Source organism: Citrus sinensis, chromosome 8 (genome assembly GCF_022201045.2).
Source record: "Citrus sinensis cultivar Valencia sweet orange chromosome 8, DVS_A1.0, whole genome shotgun sequence".
NCBI lineage: Eukaryota > Viridiplantae > Streptophyta > Magnoliopsida > Sapindales > Rutaceae > Citrus > Citrus sinensis.
The window spans coordinates 4,080,788-4,098,590 of record NC_068563.1 but is presented as its reverse complement, the minus strand read 5'-3'; the positions used below and the strand labels follow the sequence as shown (position 1 = coordinate 4,098,590).

Sequence of the window (17,803 nt, the reverse complement as noted above, 5' to 3'; positions counted from 1 at the left end):
AGTACATTTTTTTTAATGTTAAAATATTTAAGATATTTTTTATTTATTTGATAATTTTATTTTATATTTTTATAACATAACTTTAAATCAATAACATTTAAAAGATTTTTTTACAGTTTTTTTAGTTAATCACTCAAAATTCGAGACGGCATGATTAATTGAATAATCATTTTATACATTCATGAAGGAGAGAGGTACAAAAGCAAGTAACAAACAGAGGTTGCATTGCCGGCCTCTGGTCTTTGCCGCCCCTCCTAATGTATGTATCGTAATGAAACTAAACTAACTCCAGTCACGTGGCGGCATGCAGAAGCAGAACCTCTTAATTCCTAAGCTTCTGCAAAATTGCAACCCATCTCAGTTTCCTGTCGCTTTCTCTCTCTCTGACAAAATCATTGCTTACCTCAAACATGAGAACTCACAACATTTCTCAAATCCTCGAACATCCGAACCTCAAAACTATAATCTCAACAAATCAATCTAATTCATGCTTGCTTTTCTCCTCGACTCCTCAGCCAAGACCCACCCAACAAACCCAAACTTTCATTCCAAACACTTCTGGAGGAAACCTACCAGAAATAACCAGTGAACTGCTCAATAGCTACATCCACTCTTCTCAGTGGCATTTCATCAAACAGCTTGCACCAAAAATTACTCCCTCTCTGATTACATCAGCTCTTTTAGATCTTCACAAGACCCCTGAGTTGGCTTTCCAATTCATAAACCATCTTGGGTTTAGACGAATTCGTGATATCAAAACCCGTTGCATTGCTATCGCGGTAGTCTCTGGGTTACCAACATCAAAACCAACTTTGCAACTGTTAAAAGAGACATTGAACAGTGGCATTGCTACAATTCAAGTGGTTTTCAATGAGCTGGCAGTCGCCCGCGATGAGTTACGTATTAAAAGTAGTACTGTTTTTGATTTCTTGTTAAGGGTTTGTTGTGAATTGAAGAGAGATGATGACGCATTTAAGTGTTTTTATATGATGAAAGAGAAGGGTTTTGTTCCAAAGATTGAGTCTTGTAATGATATGTTAAGTATGTTTGTGAAGTTGAAGAGACCATATAAAGCATGGGTATTATATGCTGAGATGTTTAGGATGAGGATTAAGTCGAGTGTATGCACGTTTAACATAATGATTAACTTGTTGTGTAAGGAAGGGAAGTTACAGAAGGCAAAAGATTTTCTTGGGTTTATGGAGAGTTTGGGAATTAAGCCTAATATTGTCACGTACAATACCATAGTTCATGGGTATTGTTTGAATGGGAGAATCGAAGGGGCAAGGTTGGTTTTGAATGCTATGAAGAGTAGAGGTGTTCAACCAGATTCTTATACGTATGGTTCATTTGTTAGTGGGATGTGTAAGGAAGGAAGACTTGAGGAGGCATCTAGGATGTTAGAGCAGATGAAAGAAAACGGGTTGGTTCCGACTGCTGTGACTTATAACACCTTGATTGATGGGTATTGCAATAAAGGGAATTTGGAGATGGCTTTTAGTTTTAGGGATGAGATGGTGAAGCAGGGTATAATGCCGACTGCTTCAACTTATAATTTGTTGATTCATGAATTATTAATGGAGAGAAAGATGGTTGAAGCTGATGATATGCTAAAAGAGATGGGAGAAAAAGGGATTGTTCCTGATTCAATAACGTATAATATCTTGATTAATGGGTATTGCAGATGTGGGAATGCAAAGAAAGCCTTTAGCCTCCATGATGAAATGATACATAAAGGTATCCAGCCAACAATGTTAACTTATACGTCACTAATATTTGTTTTAAGCAAGCAGAACAGAATGATTGAAGCAGATCAATTATTTGAAAACTTTTTGGCTAAAGGTATGTTGCCAGATATTGTTATGTTTAATGCCTTGATAGATGGTCACTGCGCTAATGGTAACATTGAGCGTGCATTCTCACTATTAAAGGAGATGGACAGGATGAAGGTTCATCCCGATGAAGTGACCTACAACACCCTAATGCACGGGCGTTGTAGACAGGGGAAAGTTGAAGAAGCCCGCAGGCTTCTGGATCAAATGAAGAGAAGAGGGATTAAACCAGATCACATTAGTTACAACACTCTTATTAGTGGATATAGCAAAAGAGGTGATATGAAGGATGCTTTTAGAGTCCGGGATGAAATGTTGAGCGTAGGTTTCAATCCCACCCGTCTCACTTACAATGCCCTAATACAAGGTTTATGCAAGAACCAGGAAGGAGATCTTGCTGAAGAGCTCCTCAGGGAAATGGTTAGTAAAGGAATCACACCTGATGACAACACATACTTCTCTTTGATTGAGGGTATAGCAAGCGTCGATAAGGCTGCAGAAAGCAGTGATTCATAATGATTTGTTAGTAATATGCAACATCTTAACTACTACTGCTTCAGAACGAACATTCTTGTTTGCGCACCAAAATGAAAAGTTCTTACTTGGGAGACTGTCAATTCCTAATGTTGAAACTGTTCAAGTTAGATCCAAAGCTTGCATTTGAGTAATTTGTGACAGTAGACTGAAAAAATTTGAGTGTGGTGGCTAGCAAGAAATTTATGTATCTCAGTATTGGTCCATTTGGATGTTGGTTCTTCTTCTGTAACTTGTAACATTATACAACAGTATTTTTATTTTTCTTATTCTGTTTTCTGCGTTTCTGTTTGCGTTTTGTTATTTAGAATTGTTGATATAATTGATGCATTGAGCGCATTTCAATAAAAAATGATTCCCATACGCATTATCTATCGTGGCAAAAATGAAATAATCCATTGACAAAGGACATCATCTTTTAATCTATAGGCTTCTGCTTTTTATTCATGAAGATGGTGATACATTGATTTACTAACATATTAGCAAGTTAATTTCGGAACCACAGAGCATCTGACCGAAAAAAGTTTGTATCTTGTAGTGATTTTGCCACAGTTGCAAGGTACATTCCTTGAATCACTTCCAGTATAACCTATGCTTACAGAAACCATATTTAAATGCTACCTTAATTCCAATCTGACTTGTTTATGTTATGCATAGTCACTGGTTTGCTTTTACATTCCAAGAATTTTAGAGATATCTTTGAACTGGCTTTAAATCATACATTTGTTATTCTTAGCATATTCCAACTTTGATGTTTTCCATTGCTTCTTCTATCATGTCCTTTTTCTTTTTTCTGATCTTTGTTCAGGTGCTGCAACTTCAGCCTTTCAAAGTGGAGGTGGACTTCTATCCAAACACGGCAATTTCAGAGACCAATTAGAATGTATTATACCTGGAATCTTACAACTTTATTTGTCACAATGAAATGGGGTTGCATTTAGAATTGAACTTGTTAAACAAGTGGAAATGTCTTATTTGCCACACTGATCATATTGGAGCATGTCATTCTCCACTACATGCTGATGGGGGGCATTGTGTCCCTCATGACGTTGAAGGGGCAAAGTCTTTTTATCCTGCAGAAAGAAGAACTTGGATTATTTGTTTCTGCAGAAAGCCACCATGATAAGCAACAAAAAAATGAGTTGTTGTTTGAGAATTATTGTGATTTATGAAAGGTTTAACAGTCAAAGTAGATCATGAACACTGAGTCAGCAAACTTAAAATTTCAATAAAAGGTTGATTTTCATGATTTGACGCATCAGGAAATTATCATAGGCTTTTCTAAAATTTAATATCTTTTAACCACATCCAATCTTCTTTAATTATTGAAATATTGCACAATGGGTGCCTTTTCTTGGCTTTTATGTTTGTGGGATCACATGCACCATGCACCCAATACCTGAATAGACTGCCATCATGTACTATATTATCCTCTATTGTTTTTCTCCAGAATGCATTTGCAATCACTTTGGTCTTTATTATTTAAGCTTTGAGTAAGAATCATAGGATTCAAACCTTGTTATCTGAAAACAGAAATATATATGGGAACGTTTGTAGGGCACATAGTACCTGGTTTGTCGCTCACTTTCCTTGGCCTATGGCACACCATCAACACCATCAGAGCCTACTGTCTCAAAGGCTCTTCTAAGTTTACGGTAAGGTTCTGGTACCCATACAATGGCCCCTTTTCAACACTGAAGCACTTGGAACTCATTTTCATCTTATCTTTCTCCCTTTTTTCAATTTTCATGCAAATATTGGACTTTCCTTATTTTCACTTTGCTTTCAAGCTTGACAACTTTGAGCATGCAACGATGTTTCTCCATCTTGCCATATTTGCTTGTTTCACTATCTGTGCTGATATAACTCAGACATCTGAGATCCTATCTGGAATTCCTGGAATCCTTGTAGCTTCTGTTTTTGGTCAAGAGCTTTTCCTAATTCATTTCCACTCAGCTGATCATGTTGGGCTCGAAGGACATTACCACTGGCTCTTGCAGCTCGTAGTGTTTGTCTCCCTTGTGGCAGCTCTATCGGCTACTAGTTTCCCAACATGTTTTCTTTCAGCTCTTGTTCTTTCAAATTCAGTTGTGTTCCAAGGGTGTTGGTTTGTGAACATGGGGTTCATGCTCTGGTCTCCTGACTTTGTTCCACAGGGATGCACCATGCAGTTGGCAGAGGCCAACAGTACTGACATGCATGGAGCCATCACTTGTGGATCTAGTGAGGCAGATTCTAGAGCAAGGGCACTGGCTAACTTGCAGTTCAGTTGGATACTCTCTGGCATACTGATATTAACAGGATCCATTTGCCTGATATTAGCTAAAAAATGTAGCCAAAGGGGCAAGGCAACTGAGTATGAGCAGCTTCACAGTAGAGTGATAGATCCTCCTATAGCAATTAGTCTGTACCAGCAAGCTCATCCTTAAGATGATGTAGTATGTCAAACAGGGCAATTTCATGTCTACTTAAGGCTTTTGGAGCTATTCAAAAAAATAAGTTGATTGTATAATTCAATACCTCTACATTTGCTGAGTATTTCTTGTAGATTACTTTCTATTATACTACTAGTTCCTTATCAATTATTTATGTATATATGCTTTTTGTTGAAGTCTGAGATTTGTTTAACTCAAAAGCTCTTAGTAACAGGCATCTATATGCTTAAAGTGCAAAATCATCCATATGCTTAATGTGCCAAATTGATGACCTAGGAACTTGGTTCCTCTCTAATTTTAAAGTTAACATCTCCAAGAATGAACACATTACGAAAAGCAGTTAACAGACTACAAGTTTTAAAACACCAGTAACCCTCACCCCCCCCCCCCCCCCCCAAAAAAAAGTGAAACGCACCGGTACATATGTAAGTTCTACACGCTTAATTTTCAATTGAGAAGGGCTTTCCAAACAGCAAACGCCTGATTAGACCATGTTGCTAGAGTGATTACCGAAGAGCATTTAGATAGAGAAACTCTTATACACTCACTTTAGATTTCAAACAGCATGGAAGGCAGCCTTGGTCTTAAGGGTAACTAAAATAAACTATAAAGAGAGTAAAAATCATTCCATTGAAGTAAGTACATTCTCTGAAAGTGCAACATGAAGATGTTCTTGTGCCACTTAGAGTCTAAGACTGAAACTGCCTTAATATGAAATTAACTTGAATGGGTTTGGTCCAGTTTTATTAAATATAGTATGAATTTTATTATCTAAGTTCTTAATGGCAGGAGATGCTTCCAGCATTATTATTTTCTCGATCAAACATATAGTTTGGAAGGCAGTCTTGGGGTAAGGGTAACCTCCAGTGGTGTTGCTTTAGGAACAGTCATCCCAGGGCTTTCACGCATGTCAACTAATGTGTCTGAAACTGACCCTAACTTGAATGCATGAAGCAGGCGTGCTAAGGTCAAGTGGAGTACTTGAAGAGCGAATGAGATTCCTGGACACTTCCTTCTACCAGAACCAAATGGTAAAAATTCAAAATCCTGACCCTTGACTTCCAAATTGGCATTTTCATTTAGGAACCTCTCAGGTATAAATTCTGAAGGGTTTGCCTATATGCTGGGGTCATGATGCATCTTCCACAAGTTAACTATAAGCCGTGTGCCTGCTGGGATGTGGAAGCCTCCAATGATGCAATCCTCCATGGCCTCACGTGGAGCTGAAAGTGGAAGCGCAGGGTATAATCTCAATGTTTCTTTGACAATTGCTTGCAAGTATATCAGGTTCTTTATATTAGATTCCTCAACTTGCCGATTGTTTCCAACATGGATACTGAGCTCATCTTGTGCTTTTTTTAGCACATGGTGATTGTTCAATAGTAGAGACAGTGCCCATGTAAGAGTGACCACTGTAGTGTCATTGCCTCCTAATATAAGGCTCTGCACAATGAACACAGGCGCCAAGTAAGATGATCAATTACAGCCCATCAATCAGATGGTGGCCACAAATATTTTAGTTTTGACTTCATATCTTTTTTGGTGCAAAAAAATATTGTTCTGGTATTCTCATATCTTGTTAGGCACAATAAGACAATCTATATTTTTCTACTATAATTCCCAAAGTATCTAAATTATTCCAGTGATTTATAGTTGCTTATAGATGATAAGCAGATATAATTCATAGGCATCCCTCCATCTCACCACATGTTTTAGAGTTTGTTTGCTTTTGCTGCAAGACCGAAGGATGAACCATCTTATTCTTAATTTTTATTAGGAGAGATGAGAGCATTGTCAAACTAAATTTCTTTACTTCACGTTTGCACAGTCCTTTTAGATATGTGGTTCTTAATTGCGCTCTGATTGTATTAACTGAAGTTACAGAGTTGCCGGGACATACCAAGCAAGTGGACTTAATGACAGTATCGGCATCCTCAGCAGAAGTCTTACCATCATCCAGAACGGACACCATGACATCAATGAAGTCTTTCTCCTCTTCCTTGATGCTCTTGTTGAGTCTCTTATGACGATGCTCGTACACCAACCTACCAAACAGAGTGTCCAACTCCTTAGCTGTTTTCTTCATTTGACCTGTATATCCGTTCACAACATCTAACCAACCAAGAAACGGAATGTTATCCGAGGGCAAAAGCAACCCTACTAGGTAAAAGAAATTGCCCAAAGCCTTCTGGCATTGTCTTGAATCCTGATCATCAGCATTTGTGTCACGGCCAAAAAATCTTTTACCAGCAATCACTCTCAATATAATGTTCATTGCCAAGTCCCCAAACCTGTCCTTCATCTCCACGTCAGCAAGGCCTCCATTTTTCACACATAGTTCGTACAACTCCTTAATGAAAATTTTGGTTTCAATGTCACGAACTTGCTTGATCAGCTCAAGCTGATGATTTGAGAGAAGCTCAACTGTGGCTAATTTCCTAATATTGCGCCAATATGGTCCGTAAGGAGCAAAGCCCAGCATGGCATGGTCATAACCCATGAGCTTCACTGCTAAGAATTTTGGACGTGAGGAGAAGAGCTTGTCATTGGTGGTGAAACATTCTTTTGCCACTTCCCAGCTGCTAATCACAAGCGCTTGACGAATTCCAAGGCGGATCATGAAGGCTTTTCCATACTTGTCAGCCATCTTCCCAAGTGTTTGATGTAGCAGCTGGTTCTTTTCGAGGAGATGAAGGTGACCGATAAAAGGCCATGCTCCCTCCGGCTCTGGTGGCCTGCTGCCTCTCTTTCTGTTCCTATTGGTAGTGTTTGTAGCCACATAGAGGCAGATAATCGCAGCAAGAAGCGCACAGAAGCATATGATTGCTTGAAGCTGAAGGGAGAATTCCATGGTTTGTCAGTGTTGGTGAAACTAGAATAATATTGAAGATTTTCTTTGTATATATCTCCACTCTTTTGTAATAGACCATAGATATAAAATATTCTAGTGGTAAATAAGGCATGGGTTTTTTGGCACAAAAGGACACCACTTGTGCAAGCTGTGACTTAACCCTATTAGGAAAATTAGGACCACAATTTAGTAGAAAGGTGGCACGTTAATGCGAGTTCTTGTCTTATTCTACTGGCTATATATTGAAGAATTTTCAACCCCAAGATGATGCAGATGAACAACAAGACTTTGCAACAATTTCTTCACGGAACTTCCATGTTGATTGTTGAAATATATGGCTAACAAGATGATTCTTGGCTTCTTATTACTCAATTTTTGTTGGGTTAAAAAAATCTAAAACAAAACACGGCTATTAGATATCTAACGTTGCTTGCATATGCGCTTTGGTTTCCGGTGACAGAAGCTTTGGCAATTATATATTTGAAGTCTTCCATATCATTGGTTACTTGCAGCAGGCTGCAGTAAAATGAACTAAATATGATAGGCCAGATGCAGAAACTTTTTATCTCCAAAGGCAAATGCTATAGTTGCTGCAATTTTCTGGTTATGTCATGTAGTCATAAGGTTAGTTTTCTCCTAAATAAATGAACTAAACTAAATAAAAAATAAGTCATTCCATTCTTTGTAAATGCATTTTCTGCTTGTGCTCATAGAATTGTTCTAATGCTGGTGATCAGTACAGTAATTATTCGTCTTGCTATGTTCGTTATGATACATAATCAGATATATATAAGAGGTCGGCTTTTATAGGGAAGAGTTTAGTTATCAAGATAATAGTAACTGGAAGCTGATTACAGACTTGACACTGTTACTAGAGTAAGCACCAGAGAGCATTTAGAGACAGAAAAGTTTTTAGTACTCAAATAACATTGGAAGGCGCCCTTGGGGTAAGGGTAACCTCCAATGGTGTTGCTTTAGGGACAGTCAGCCCAGGGCTTTCACTCATATCAACCAATGTGTCTGAGACTGTCCCTAAGTTGAATGCATGGAGCAGGCGTGCCAATGTCAAGTGCTGAACCTGAAGAGCGAATGAGATCCCCAGACACTTCCTTCTACCAGAGCCAAATGGTAAAAATTCAAAATCTTGACCATTAACATCCAACTTGGCATTTTCATTTAGGAATCTATCAGGTATAAATTCTGACGGGTTTGCCCAAATGCTGGGGTCACGATGCATCTTCCACAAGTTAACTATAAGCCGTGTGCCTGCGGGGATGTGGAAGCCATCAATGGTGCAATCCTCCATGGCCTCACGTGGAGCTGAAAGTGGTAGCGGAGGGCATAATCTTAATGTTTCTTTGACAATTGCTTGTAAGTATATCAGGTTCTTAATATCAGATTCCTCAACTTGCCGATTCTTTCCAACATGGATGTCAAGCTCATCTTGTGCCTTTTTTAGTACATGCCGGTTGTTCAATAGAAGAGATAGTGCCCATGTAATTGTGGTCACTGTGGTATCATTGCCACCTGATATTACGCTCTGCAAAATGAACAAGAGTACACAGAGAGATGGTCACTTAAATAGTTATCATTCCAGTAATCTGTATTTACTGATAGATGATGAGCAGATGGATTTCATTGGCTTCCCTATATCACCTTTTATTTTAATTTAGCTTTTGCAGAAACAAAAATTCAATCGTCATATTCTCAACAGTTTTCAGGAGAGATCAGACCCTAGCCAAATTAGGTTCTACTTTTCTAGTGCTTTTGCATCTTCATCGTAGACAGTAGTTAATTTCTCTCTAATTGTGTAAATTTCTGTAGAATTCCCAGGGACTTACCAAGCAAGTGGCCTTAATGACAGTATCGGCATCCTCAGGAGAAGTCTTGCCATCATCCATGACAGACAGCATGACATCAATGAAGTCTTCCTCATCCTTGTTGATGCTCCCGTTGAGCCTCTTATGATGATGCTCGTGCACCAGCCTACCAAACACATCATCCAACTCTTTTGCTGTTCTCTTCATTTGACCTGTGTATCCCTTTACAATATCTAACCAACCAAGAAATGGAATGTTATCTGAGGCCAAGAATAGCCCTAATAGATATAAGAAATCACCCAAGGCCTTCTGAAATCTTTTTGATTCCTGATCATCAGCATTGGTGTCACTACCATAATATCTTTTACCAGCAATCATTCTGACTATAATATTCATTGCCAAGTCCTTAAACCTTTCCTTCATCTCAACAGCAACATGACCCCCATTTTTGGCACATTGTTCGTGTAGCTCTTGGATAAAGACTTTGACTTCAGTGTCACGAACATGCTTGAGCAACTCAAGCCGATGATTTGAGAGAAGTTGGACTGTGGAAAGTTTTCTAACTTCTCGCCAATACGATCCATAAGGAGCAAAGCCAATCATGGCATGGTCATAACCCATAAGCTTGACAGCTAAGGATTTTGGACGTGTGGAGAAGAGCTTGTCATTGGTGGTGAAACATTCTTTTGCCACTTCCCAGCTGCTAATCACAAGTGCTCGATGAATTCCAAGGTGGATCAAGAAGGCTTTTCCATACTTATCAGCAATTTTCCCAAGTGTTTGATGTATTAGCTGGTTTGATCCTACCAGGAGATGAAGGTGACCGACACAAGGCCATGCCCCTGCCGCTTCTGGTGGCTTCCTGCCTCCTTTCTTGTTCCTTTTGGCATTGCTTGTAGCCGCATAGACACAGATAATTGAAAAAAAAAGAGCACAAAAGCCTACGATTTCTTGCGGATGAAGGGAGAATCCCATTGTTTTTCAGTATTAGAGAAACTAGATCTGTAATTCCGTATTTAAGACTCTTTGTACATTCAAATATGCTTATGTCCCAATCTGTTTATCGGACTAGAATTATAAAACATTGTAGCGGGAGACAAGGTTCAGAGAGTCCACAAATGAAGCCTGACAAGGTTCAGATATTCCACCAATTCTGCCCAAGAAAGATTATGTGGAAAGAGTATGGAGCATGGAGCATGTAATAACAACAATTACTGCACGGAACATCTGATAAGTGATAACTATCAAGAAGGCAACTACAATTGAGCTTCTGGTAGCTTCTGGTAAGACTCTGTCAACACAAACCAAAAATAAAAAAAGAATACAACTCTTTAATAATCGTCGTTGCTGGCATAGGCAGATTGTACTCTTTTCAAGAGTTTTTGACCTTTTGGTCTTTAAATTATTCAATAAATCTTTGGTTGCTACAGTGAAGCAAAGTCTGTGGGCTATCTATGAAGTCTTACAGTTAACATGCTCTTTAATCAAAGAAAATAAATTAATAAAGAATAAAAGCCACTCCATTCATTGTACCTGCATTCTCTCCAATTGCAGGATGAAGATGATCTTGCAAAATGGTTATTGAGGCATCAACATCAAGCATAAGTGGATGATGCAAAAATCCATTGCTCCCCTAAGACTCAATGTGCTATAACTTTGCCCATTCAAGTTGAAATGGGTTTGGTCTAATATTTTTAAATCACAAAGATGGTCTAGGTTACAAGGAAATTAGAGAAATAGAAGGATCACTAGCTATCAAATTGAAGAAAAATATTTCAGGAGTGAAAATCAAATCCCTTCTTGGATTTGATGTGAGCAAAGTTCGAAACTCAAAACTTTTAGTCTTTCGAAAAATATTTTATCGGTTGAACCACCTAGTCTGTGATATAATTTGAGAACCAATTAAAATCCTGCACATATGGTGTCGTGTCTATAATTCTTTGTACAGCTTATAATTCTTTCATCTCATACACCAATCACCTTGAGCTGCCACGTCTATTTCCACAATTTTATCTAAAATATAAAAGAAAATAAGAACCGCCAAGAATGGAAGATGAAGTTGCTTTGCTATCTAAGTCTCTGAATATGACTAGTTGAAATTAGAAATGTAGTTATAAATTGACTTTATTAACCAATCTTATGGATCATTTGATCCAATTTAATTATCTAAAAAATGTCTATCAAGCAATCAACAATTGCCATTTTTATTAAGTTTACCATGTCAAAAAACAAATTCTTGAACCAAACTCAGTTTTGCTATTTGCCAGTCTGGTGTAGAAATCCAAAACAATCAAGTTCTACATCAATTGAAGAAAATTGTAAAACATACAAACTTGATATAAAAGAATACACAATAAAGCACCAGCAGCTAAAGTTTCTGCATTTCTCACTCAGACTCCTCAACAGAAGCTTCAATTCGGAGAAGAACAAATCCTACAGCCACTCCAATAAGAACGAGGCCATTCATGATTGCTGCAATCCTGAAAATTTCACTTGCTGCATTGCATGTAGATGTTAGCACACCGCCACTTTGACCTTCGCCTTTCCCTGGAGCTCTCACTGAGCTCACAATCTTTGCAAAAGCCTGCTCAGTTGATACTGGCATGCCTAATGAGGTGAGACTGTTTTGTGCTTTCAGCCCACCAAAAGAGTTGAGTCCTGTGATGTAACTCACTTTCACACTTCTTCTCCTCCTGCATGAGCCTGCAGCAGCAGTGGCAGAAATGAATGTTGCCGGAGAAAGTGTAGCTGACGCTGTTGCCATTATTGACCTTCACCCACAACCTATAATAGTAAAAAAACACAAACGCGAAAAGATTGTAAGTGATATTAGATATGTAAGTTGAATTTTATTTACATGAACTAGAGAACTTGAGAAGTTCAATTAATTCACCTGCTTGTGTTTGATATTTTTGTGTTTCTTTCTATTCGGGTAATTACAGAGATAATGGGAGGCAAAGGCAATGGAAATGAAAAATTTGTATGCGAGGGAGAGGATAAGGTGCCAGGTGGGGAGAGGATGGTTGGTTGACAAGAAGATTAGATGAATGTGAAACTTTAAATATTGGCCAAGAAAAATGAGACACTGAACTTGCCAATAGAGACTGACCAGTGACCACTAGTTTGAGCCATATTATTTTATCATCTTGAGGTCCCATATTGCGGTGAACAAATCAGGACCGTTGGGTTATAACATTGTTCAAAGTGATTATTTTCTCTTGAATAAGCAGCACCAGCTTAGGTTACATCATTGTTCAAATTGGTTATTTCTCTCAAATCAGCAGCACCAACCATTTTTACATGAGACATAATATGATACACGTCATATGTTCCCTAGCCTTCTTTTGAAATGGTGAGTAAAAATTGAAGATATTCAACAAAACCAACAATTAAAAATTAAAAAAAAAAAACCAAGAAGCAAGCCGCAGGATTCTAATCAATAGCTCCAATTGAAAAGCAGAAACTAAAACTATGCAAGGCCACGACCCCAAGGGGAAGAGCATGAGTTGCATACTTCTTGTAACAGAATTACACTGGGATAAATAAGTTACTAACATATATTCTCTTTGACGAATTGCAAGTGGCTCATATCCTGAAGTTGGAAACTTGAAATACCTAACTGTTTACAAGAAAAGTTTTGCAACTATATCGCAAACATAACATTCACATAAACATAAAAGAAGTTTGGTATGGAAATATATTCAATTTTTACTCCTACTTCGTTTGGCTTTGCTCTGAGAACCAACACCCTGGACAATGTGCACCTTTATAGTATTTTGCATTTTTCTCGAATGCGTGAATTCACATATGCAAATGTCATCTTTTTTCAATTTTTTAGCACGGCAGAAAGCACTCCATCCTTTAATTCCTTGTCGACCGTCCTTCCAGATATCAAGCTGTCCATGAAATGAGTACCCACGCTCGTCCAGTATGGTAATCTTTTTGGCTAATTTAAGTCCAAGATCCTTCAGGACATGTGATGGAACATGCTGCAATATGAACAGAAAGTTTTCAGAAACTATGCAGTAACAGCTAAAACACTAGTCCAGAATCTTTCAAGACATGAGCCATGATTATTACCAAATAATTCTTCCTCGTCCCTGCCCATGCCTTTGACACAAAATAAGGATTTGGATACAGGCCATAATCTCCCACATCAACTTCTAGCAGGTTGATGTCATAAACTGCTTTAGATCCTCCAGCCTTAGCCACAGCTCTTTTCTTAGATTTTCCTGCATCAAATTAACAACTAAATTATAATTATCTCACACAAATCGATGCAAGCACTGTGTCATATTCACACACACATATAGAATACACCAACTGTTAAATTAGGAAAAATAAAGAATTATATAACATTTGCCATTGTTAATACCAATATTTATCCTGCCTCTGCAGCTTGTGATTGCTGTCATTTCATCATCATCATCTTCTTCTTCAATATAATCTTTGTCAGCAGCACTGTCGTTATCACCAACCTCAAAAACACTATCATCTTTGCAGTCTTCTTCTGCCTCCTCTCCTCCTATCTCTTCTTCCTCTGTTTCTTCCTCCTCATCCTCAACCCACAGGTCCTCTTTGTACGATTCTGTCTTCTCAATTCCCGATTTCCCCATAATTTTTACATTGAACCAACAGTCACCATCATATTTTAACACCAAAATATCAGCAGTTTCTAAAGAATTATCGTTGACAAACTTCTGCCAACCATCTAGGAAAAACACCCCTTTGTCACAGTAAGCCACATTCACATGCCAATATTCTCCAATGTGATTAATGAGCATGACCTTCTCAGGTTTCAATGGGCTCAAGTATGCTATAAAAGCATCCGGAATGTGCTACAAAACAAAACTTCACATTAATCTCAAAAGGAAATGTATCTCATTCTGTAATTTTTCTCTTCAACATAATCTTCTCTGAGTTCTAAAATGCATGGAATTGTCTAAATAAGTATATATATAATGAAATGAATACATGCGCAACATTAAACAATTTTCTCTAATCAAATTTACCAAAATGCAAATTTCAGGTTCTATTATACAGTGAATACTGCATTTAAAAGAGATCATATAACATAGGAAGTTGGAAGCACACAATGCTAAAGTGAGAATACAAAAAGCATTCTTTACTATTGGATCCCCATTATCTACTAAGATGCAACCAGAAAATTATCAAAAGCAAATAAGAAATGTATCGCATGCTTCCTTCAGCCGTAATAGCTTTCCATGGTTGGCCACATTTTTTTTTTTTAAGTAACAGACACACATCGTTTGATTTCTTTCACTGTGCCCAAAAGTCAAACTTAGGAATAATTTTGGACTATAAGACACCCAGTAGTCAGAAAATTAGCATTGTAATATCCCAAATAGTTGGCCTCACAGGAAATTAATCTTTGAGATTTGTTGGACAACAATAAGGTCATGCTATTTAACCCATATCTTTCAGTGGCCACGGCTGACTGCATGACCCCAAATTTCTGCGTAGAGCCGCAAAACAAAGTTCACTTGGTCATGGTTCTGCTTATACCATTTATTATTGAACATGCAACCAAATATTTTTTGCATCAAATATGCCTTCACCATTCTCAAGTTCAATGAATAATCGGTTATGGAGCTGCTGCATAAAAAATAACAAGAAGCAACAGAAACAAAGGCAGGAGAAAACTGATCCTCCACATAAACGCAATTTACCTAAGCATTCATCAAGATGTACACCCACAGTTCCATACAAATAAAATAATATCGATTCACAGGATCACCAAGAATTCATCCAGATGAAAGTGTATATGTAGTGGTGTAGCTTAGTAAATAGCCAAAAATATATGAATTGAACAAATTATCAAAAACACTAACAGGGCGCATCTAAATTTTCTAAGATATCTTGAGGTGGTACAAGAGTTTGAGATTTGAATCTTGCTCATGCCAGAATTGAAAAAGGGCTTTAGTTTACATTTATATACTATTTTACTACAATTACATGTGAGTAGCCACATTGAATATGGAAAGTGCCCAATTTTCCTAGGGTTCCTTGGATAATAAGTTGAGCAGTTGCCATATGTAAAATATCAACATGCACAAACAACAAGAAATGCTGGACAAAAGCATCCATCTCCTTAAACATAATTTACCGAAAGATCCATCTAGATATTTGCTAATTGTTCATGTGCTTTGTCCTGATCAAAACCGTAATTTTGTAAGCTCAATTACACTATATATGTTCACACTTCACACTTCCACTAACCACTATTTATAAATAATCAACAAAGCATGTACTGCACATGAATCATCAATAAGAAGCATTGAAAAGAAATTAACAAAAAATTGATCCGGCATTATGCAAACCAACTCAAAATCTCAGATAATCAATACCAACCATTCAATCTAATCAATTCGGTAATTCCACATCCATACACATCTTAAATGTTCACAAAAGCAACATAAGCTCTCTATCTCCTTTGATTTCACTAGAAACATCAATTCATTAAATCCAGTCGGACTCCCATATTTACCCATTAAAGGCCACTTACAATGTGTGCTAAACCAAATGATCTAGGCACTAATCATCTCCTTATGGACAGAATATACAAAGATCAGTTTAGAAATGAACATAAATTAAGAATTATTATCTTAAAATTGATTAATAATACTTCACATCACATTAGATCACGACATTCCATACAATTCAAACTTAGCAAAAGCATCATATACAACAATTAGCTATATTCTTTTCAAGCCTAACAAATTTATTCACACTTACTACTTTTTTTTCTTTTTCGTTTTTTTTTCAACCCATCAACTGTAAAAGAATAAAGCTGCTAACTTTACATCATCTAATATCATGAAACGGCCAAAGAAAATCCATTTTCGATTTCCATAAAATTCAAGAAACACCAAAGAATAAAAAGCTGAAGAAAGTCAAGTCATTTACCAATCTATTAGAGCTTTTCTCCGGTAGGTACACTTTGAAGAAGCCAGGAATGCACTTAGCCATTCCTCTGCGTAGGTATAGAAGAAGATTCCGGCGATTTCAGCGGCGAAATTTCGGTGGTCTCGGACGGTTCGATTTGGGTTTGTCTCTTCGGTTTCACTTGTGCAGCGGCGCCGAGGTTGTGTGCGGGGTTCTGGGCTGCATGCGGCGGATTAGGCGTAGGTCCTTTTCCCTTTGTTTTAAGGGTTTGTGATTTTTCCAAATCGGAGGGAGGGTCTGTGATTTTTGGGTAAGTTCATCTGTGATTACTAGGTGAATGTACAATTGGAGTTAGCGAATCTTTTTGAATTGGAATTGATTGTATTAATCCTTTTCTCCGAAAACTCTTTTTCTTTTGTTCTTTGTGGTTCGTATATGGGGTTTCCAATGGGACTCTGGATCTTGAAGAAAATTGAAATAAGCTTACTGTTTGTGGCAAGTGTTGTTTTCTTGTTGCCATTTTTATGATCAGTTGGTGGTGAAGATGAAAGAGAAGCTCTCTGTATTTTTAGAAGTTCTAGCAAGTTGCTTTTGTTGCATGGAAGGAAGTTGGTATAGTTGAGGATATTTTAATTTTCCATGGCTTGAGGGTCTGTTTGGTTTCGAAAAGCACTTTTGAAAATTACAACATATGTCTCAAAGATACCTTTTTAGTTTTTTATTTTTTATTTATTCGAATATAATATTTTACAGGATAAAAATCTATTTAGTCCTTATATTTTAATATTAGTATCTATTTAATTCTTATATTTTTTAAAATATCTCGAAATATCTCTACCGTTAAAGTATTGATACCCTTATCGTTACTTTTTATTTATTTTGGCTTACTTTTACAATATTATCCTTTTATAATAATTTTTTATTTAGACATTAATAAAAAAAATAATTAAATTACCAATTTAATCCTAAAAATAAAAATAAAAAATATATTAATTTTTAATAATAAAAAATTAAATTGTCAAAAATTGTATGCAAACTAACAAGTGTGCAAATGGTGCTTGCAAAAAAATTAATATAATTTTTTTATTTTCTAGAGTTAAATTGATAATTTAATTATTTTCTTTTTATTAATGTCGAAACAAAAAAAAGTATTATAAAAAGATAATATTGTAAAAGTAAACTAAAAGAAATAAAAAGTAACAGTATGTGTATCAATACTTTAACGACGGAAATGTTTCAAGGCATTTAAAAAAATATAAGAACTAAATAGACATTAATCTTAAAATAAAGAGACTAAATAGACTTTTACCCAATTCTACACATGTAAAGTTTTGTTGACTTATTAGAGTATCAAATACGTGGGTATCATTTAGTTAAGAAAATAAAATCTCTTACTTTAAAATGAAAACACAAAACCAAACGTAT

General features: G+C 36.8%; 5 protein-coding genes and 1 pseudogene across 5 annotated transcripts; 2 read left to right on the top strand and 4 right to left on the bottom strand.

Moving 5' to 3' along the window:
* The first annotated feature begins 191 nt into the window (after positions 1–191).
* On the top strand, positions 192–2,635 carry LOC102619404 (pentatricopeptide repeat-containing protein At2g15630, mitochondrial). The gene has a single exon (XM_006479306.4). It carries the CDS (start codon positions 411–413, stop codon positions 2,346–2,348), a length of 1,938 nt encoding a protein of 645 aa, XP_006479369.2. The 5' UTR covers positions 192–410; the 3' UTR covers positions 2,349–2,635.
* Positions 2,636–3,771: 1,136 nt separating this feature from the next.
* Positions 3,772–4,928, top strand: LOC102619991 (uncharacterized). Its single transcript, XM_006479308.4, has one exon. It carries the CDS (start codon positions 3,908–3,910, stop codon positions 4,793–4,795), a length of 888 nt encoding a protein of 295 aa, XP_006479371.2. The 5' UTR covers positions 3,772–3,907; the 3' UTR covers positions 4,796–4,928.
* A 468-nt stretch (positions 4,929–5,396) lies between these two features.
* Positions 5,397–7,786, bottom strand: LOC102619709 (xanthotoxin 5-hydroxylase CYP82C4-like; annotated as a pseudogene).
* Positions 7,787–8,438: 652 nt separating this feature from the next.
* On the bottom strand, positions 8,439–10,447 carry LOC102606776 (xanthotoxin 5-hydroxylase CYP82C4-like). The gene is made up of 2 exons (XM_006479309.4): positions 9,494–10,447; positions 8,439–9,192 (listed from the first exon to the last, which is right to left on the bottom strand). The coding sequence occupies exons 1-2, from the start codon at positions 10,445–10,447 to the stop codon at positions 8,572–8,574; spliced, it is 1,575 nt and encodes a 524-aa protein (XP_006479372.2). The 3' UTR covers positions 8,439–8,571.
* A 1,201-nt stretch (positions 10,448–11,648) lies between these two features.
* Positions 11,649–12,532, bottom strand: LOC102620918 (uncharacterized). Its single transcript, XM_006479312.4, has 2 exons — positions 12,366–12,532; positions 11,649–12,256 (listed from the first exon to the last, which is right to left on the bottom strand). Exon 2 carries the CDS (start codon positions 12,234–12,236, stop codon positions 11,859–11,861), a length of 378 nt encoding a protein of 125 aa, XP_006479375.2. The 5' UTR covers positions 12,237–12,256; positions 12,366–12,532; the 3' UTR covers positions 11,649–11,858.
* A 367-nt stretch (positions 12,533–12,899) lies between these two features.
* LOC102621201 (B3 domain-containing protein At5g57720-like) lies at positions 12,900–17,000 on the bottom strand. The gene is made up of 4 exons (XM_006479313.4): positions 16,400–17,000; positions 13,848–14,310; positions 13,553–13,704; positions 12,900–13,461 (listed from the first exon to the last, which is right to left on the bottom strand). Exons 1-4 carry the CDS (start codon positions 16,460–16,462, stop codon positions 13,174–13,176), a joined length of 966 nt encoding a protein of 321 aa, XP_006479376.2. The 5' UTR covers positions 16,463–17,000; the 3' UTR covers positions 12,900–13,173.
* Between the last annotated feature and the right edge of the window lie 803 nt (positions 17,001–17,803).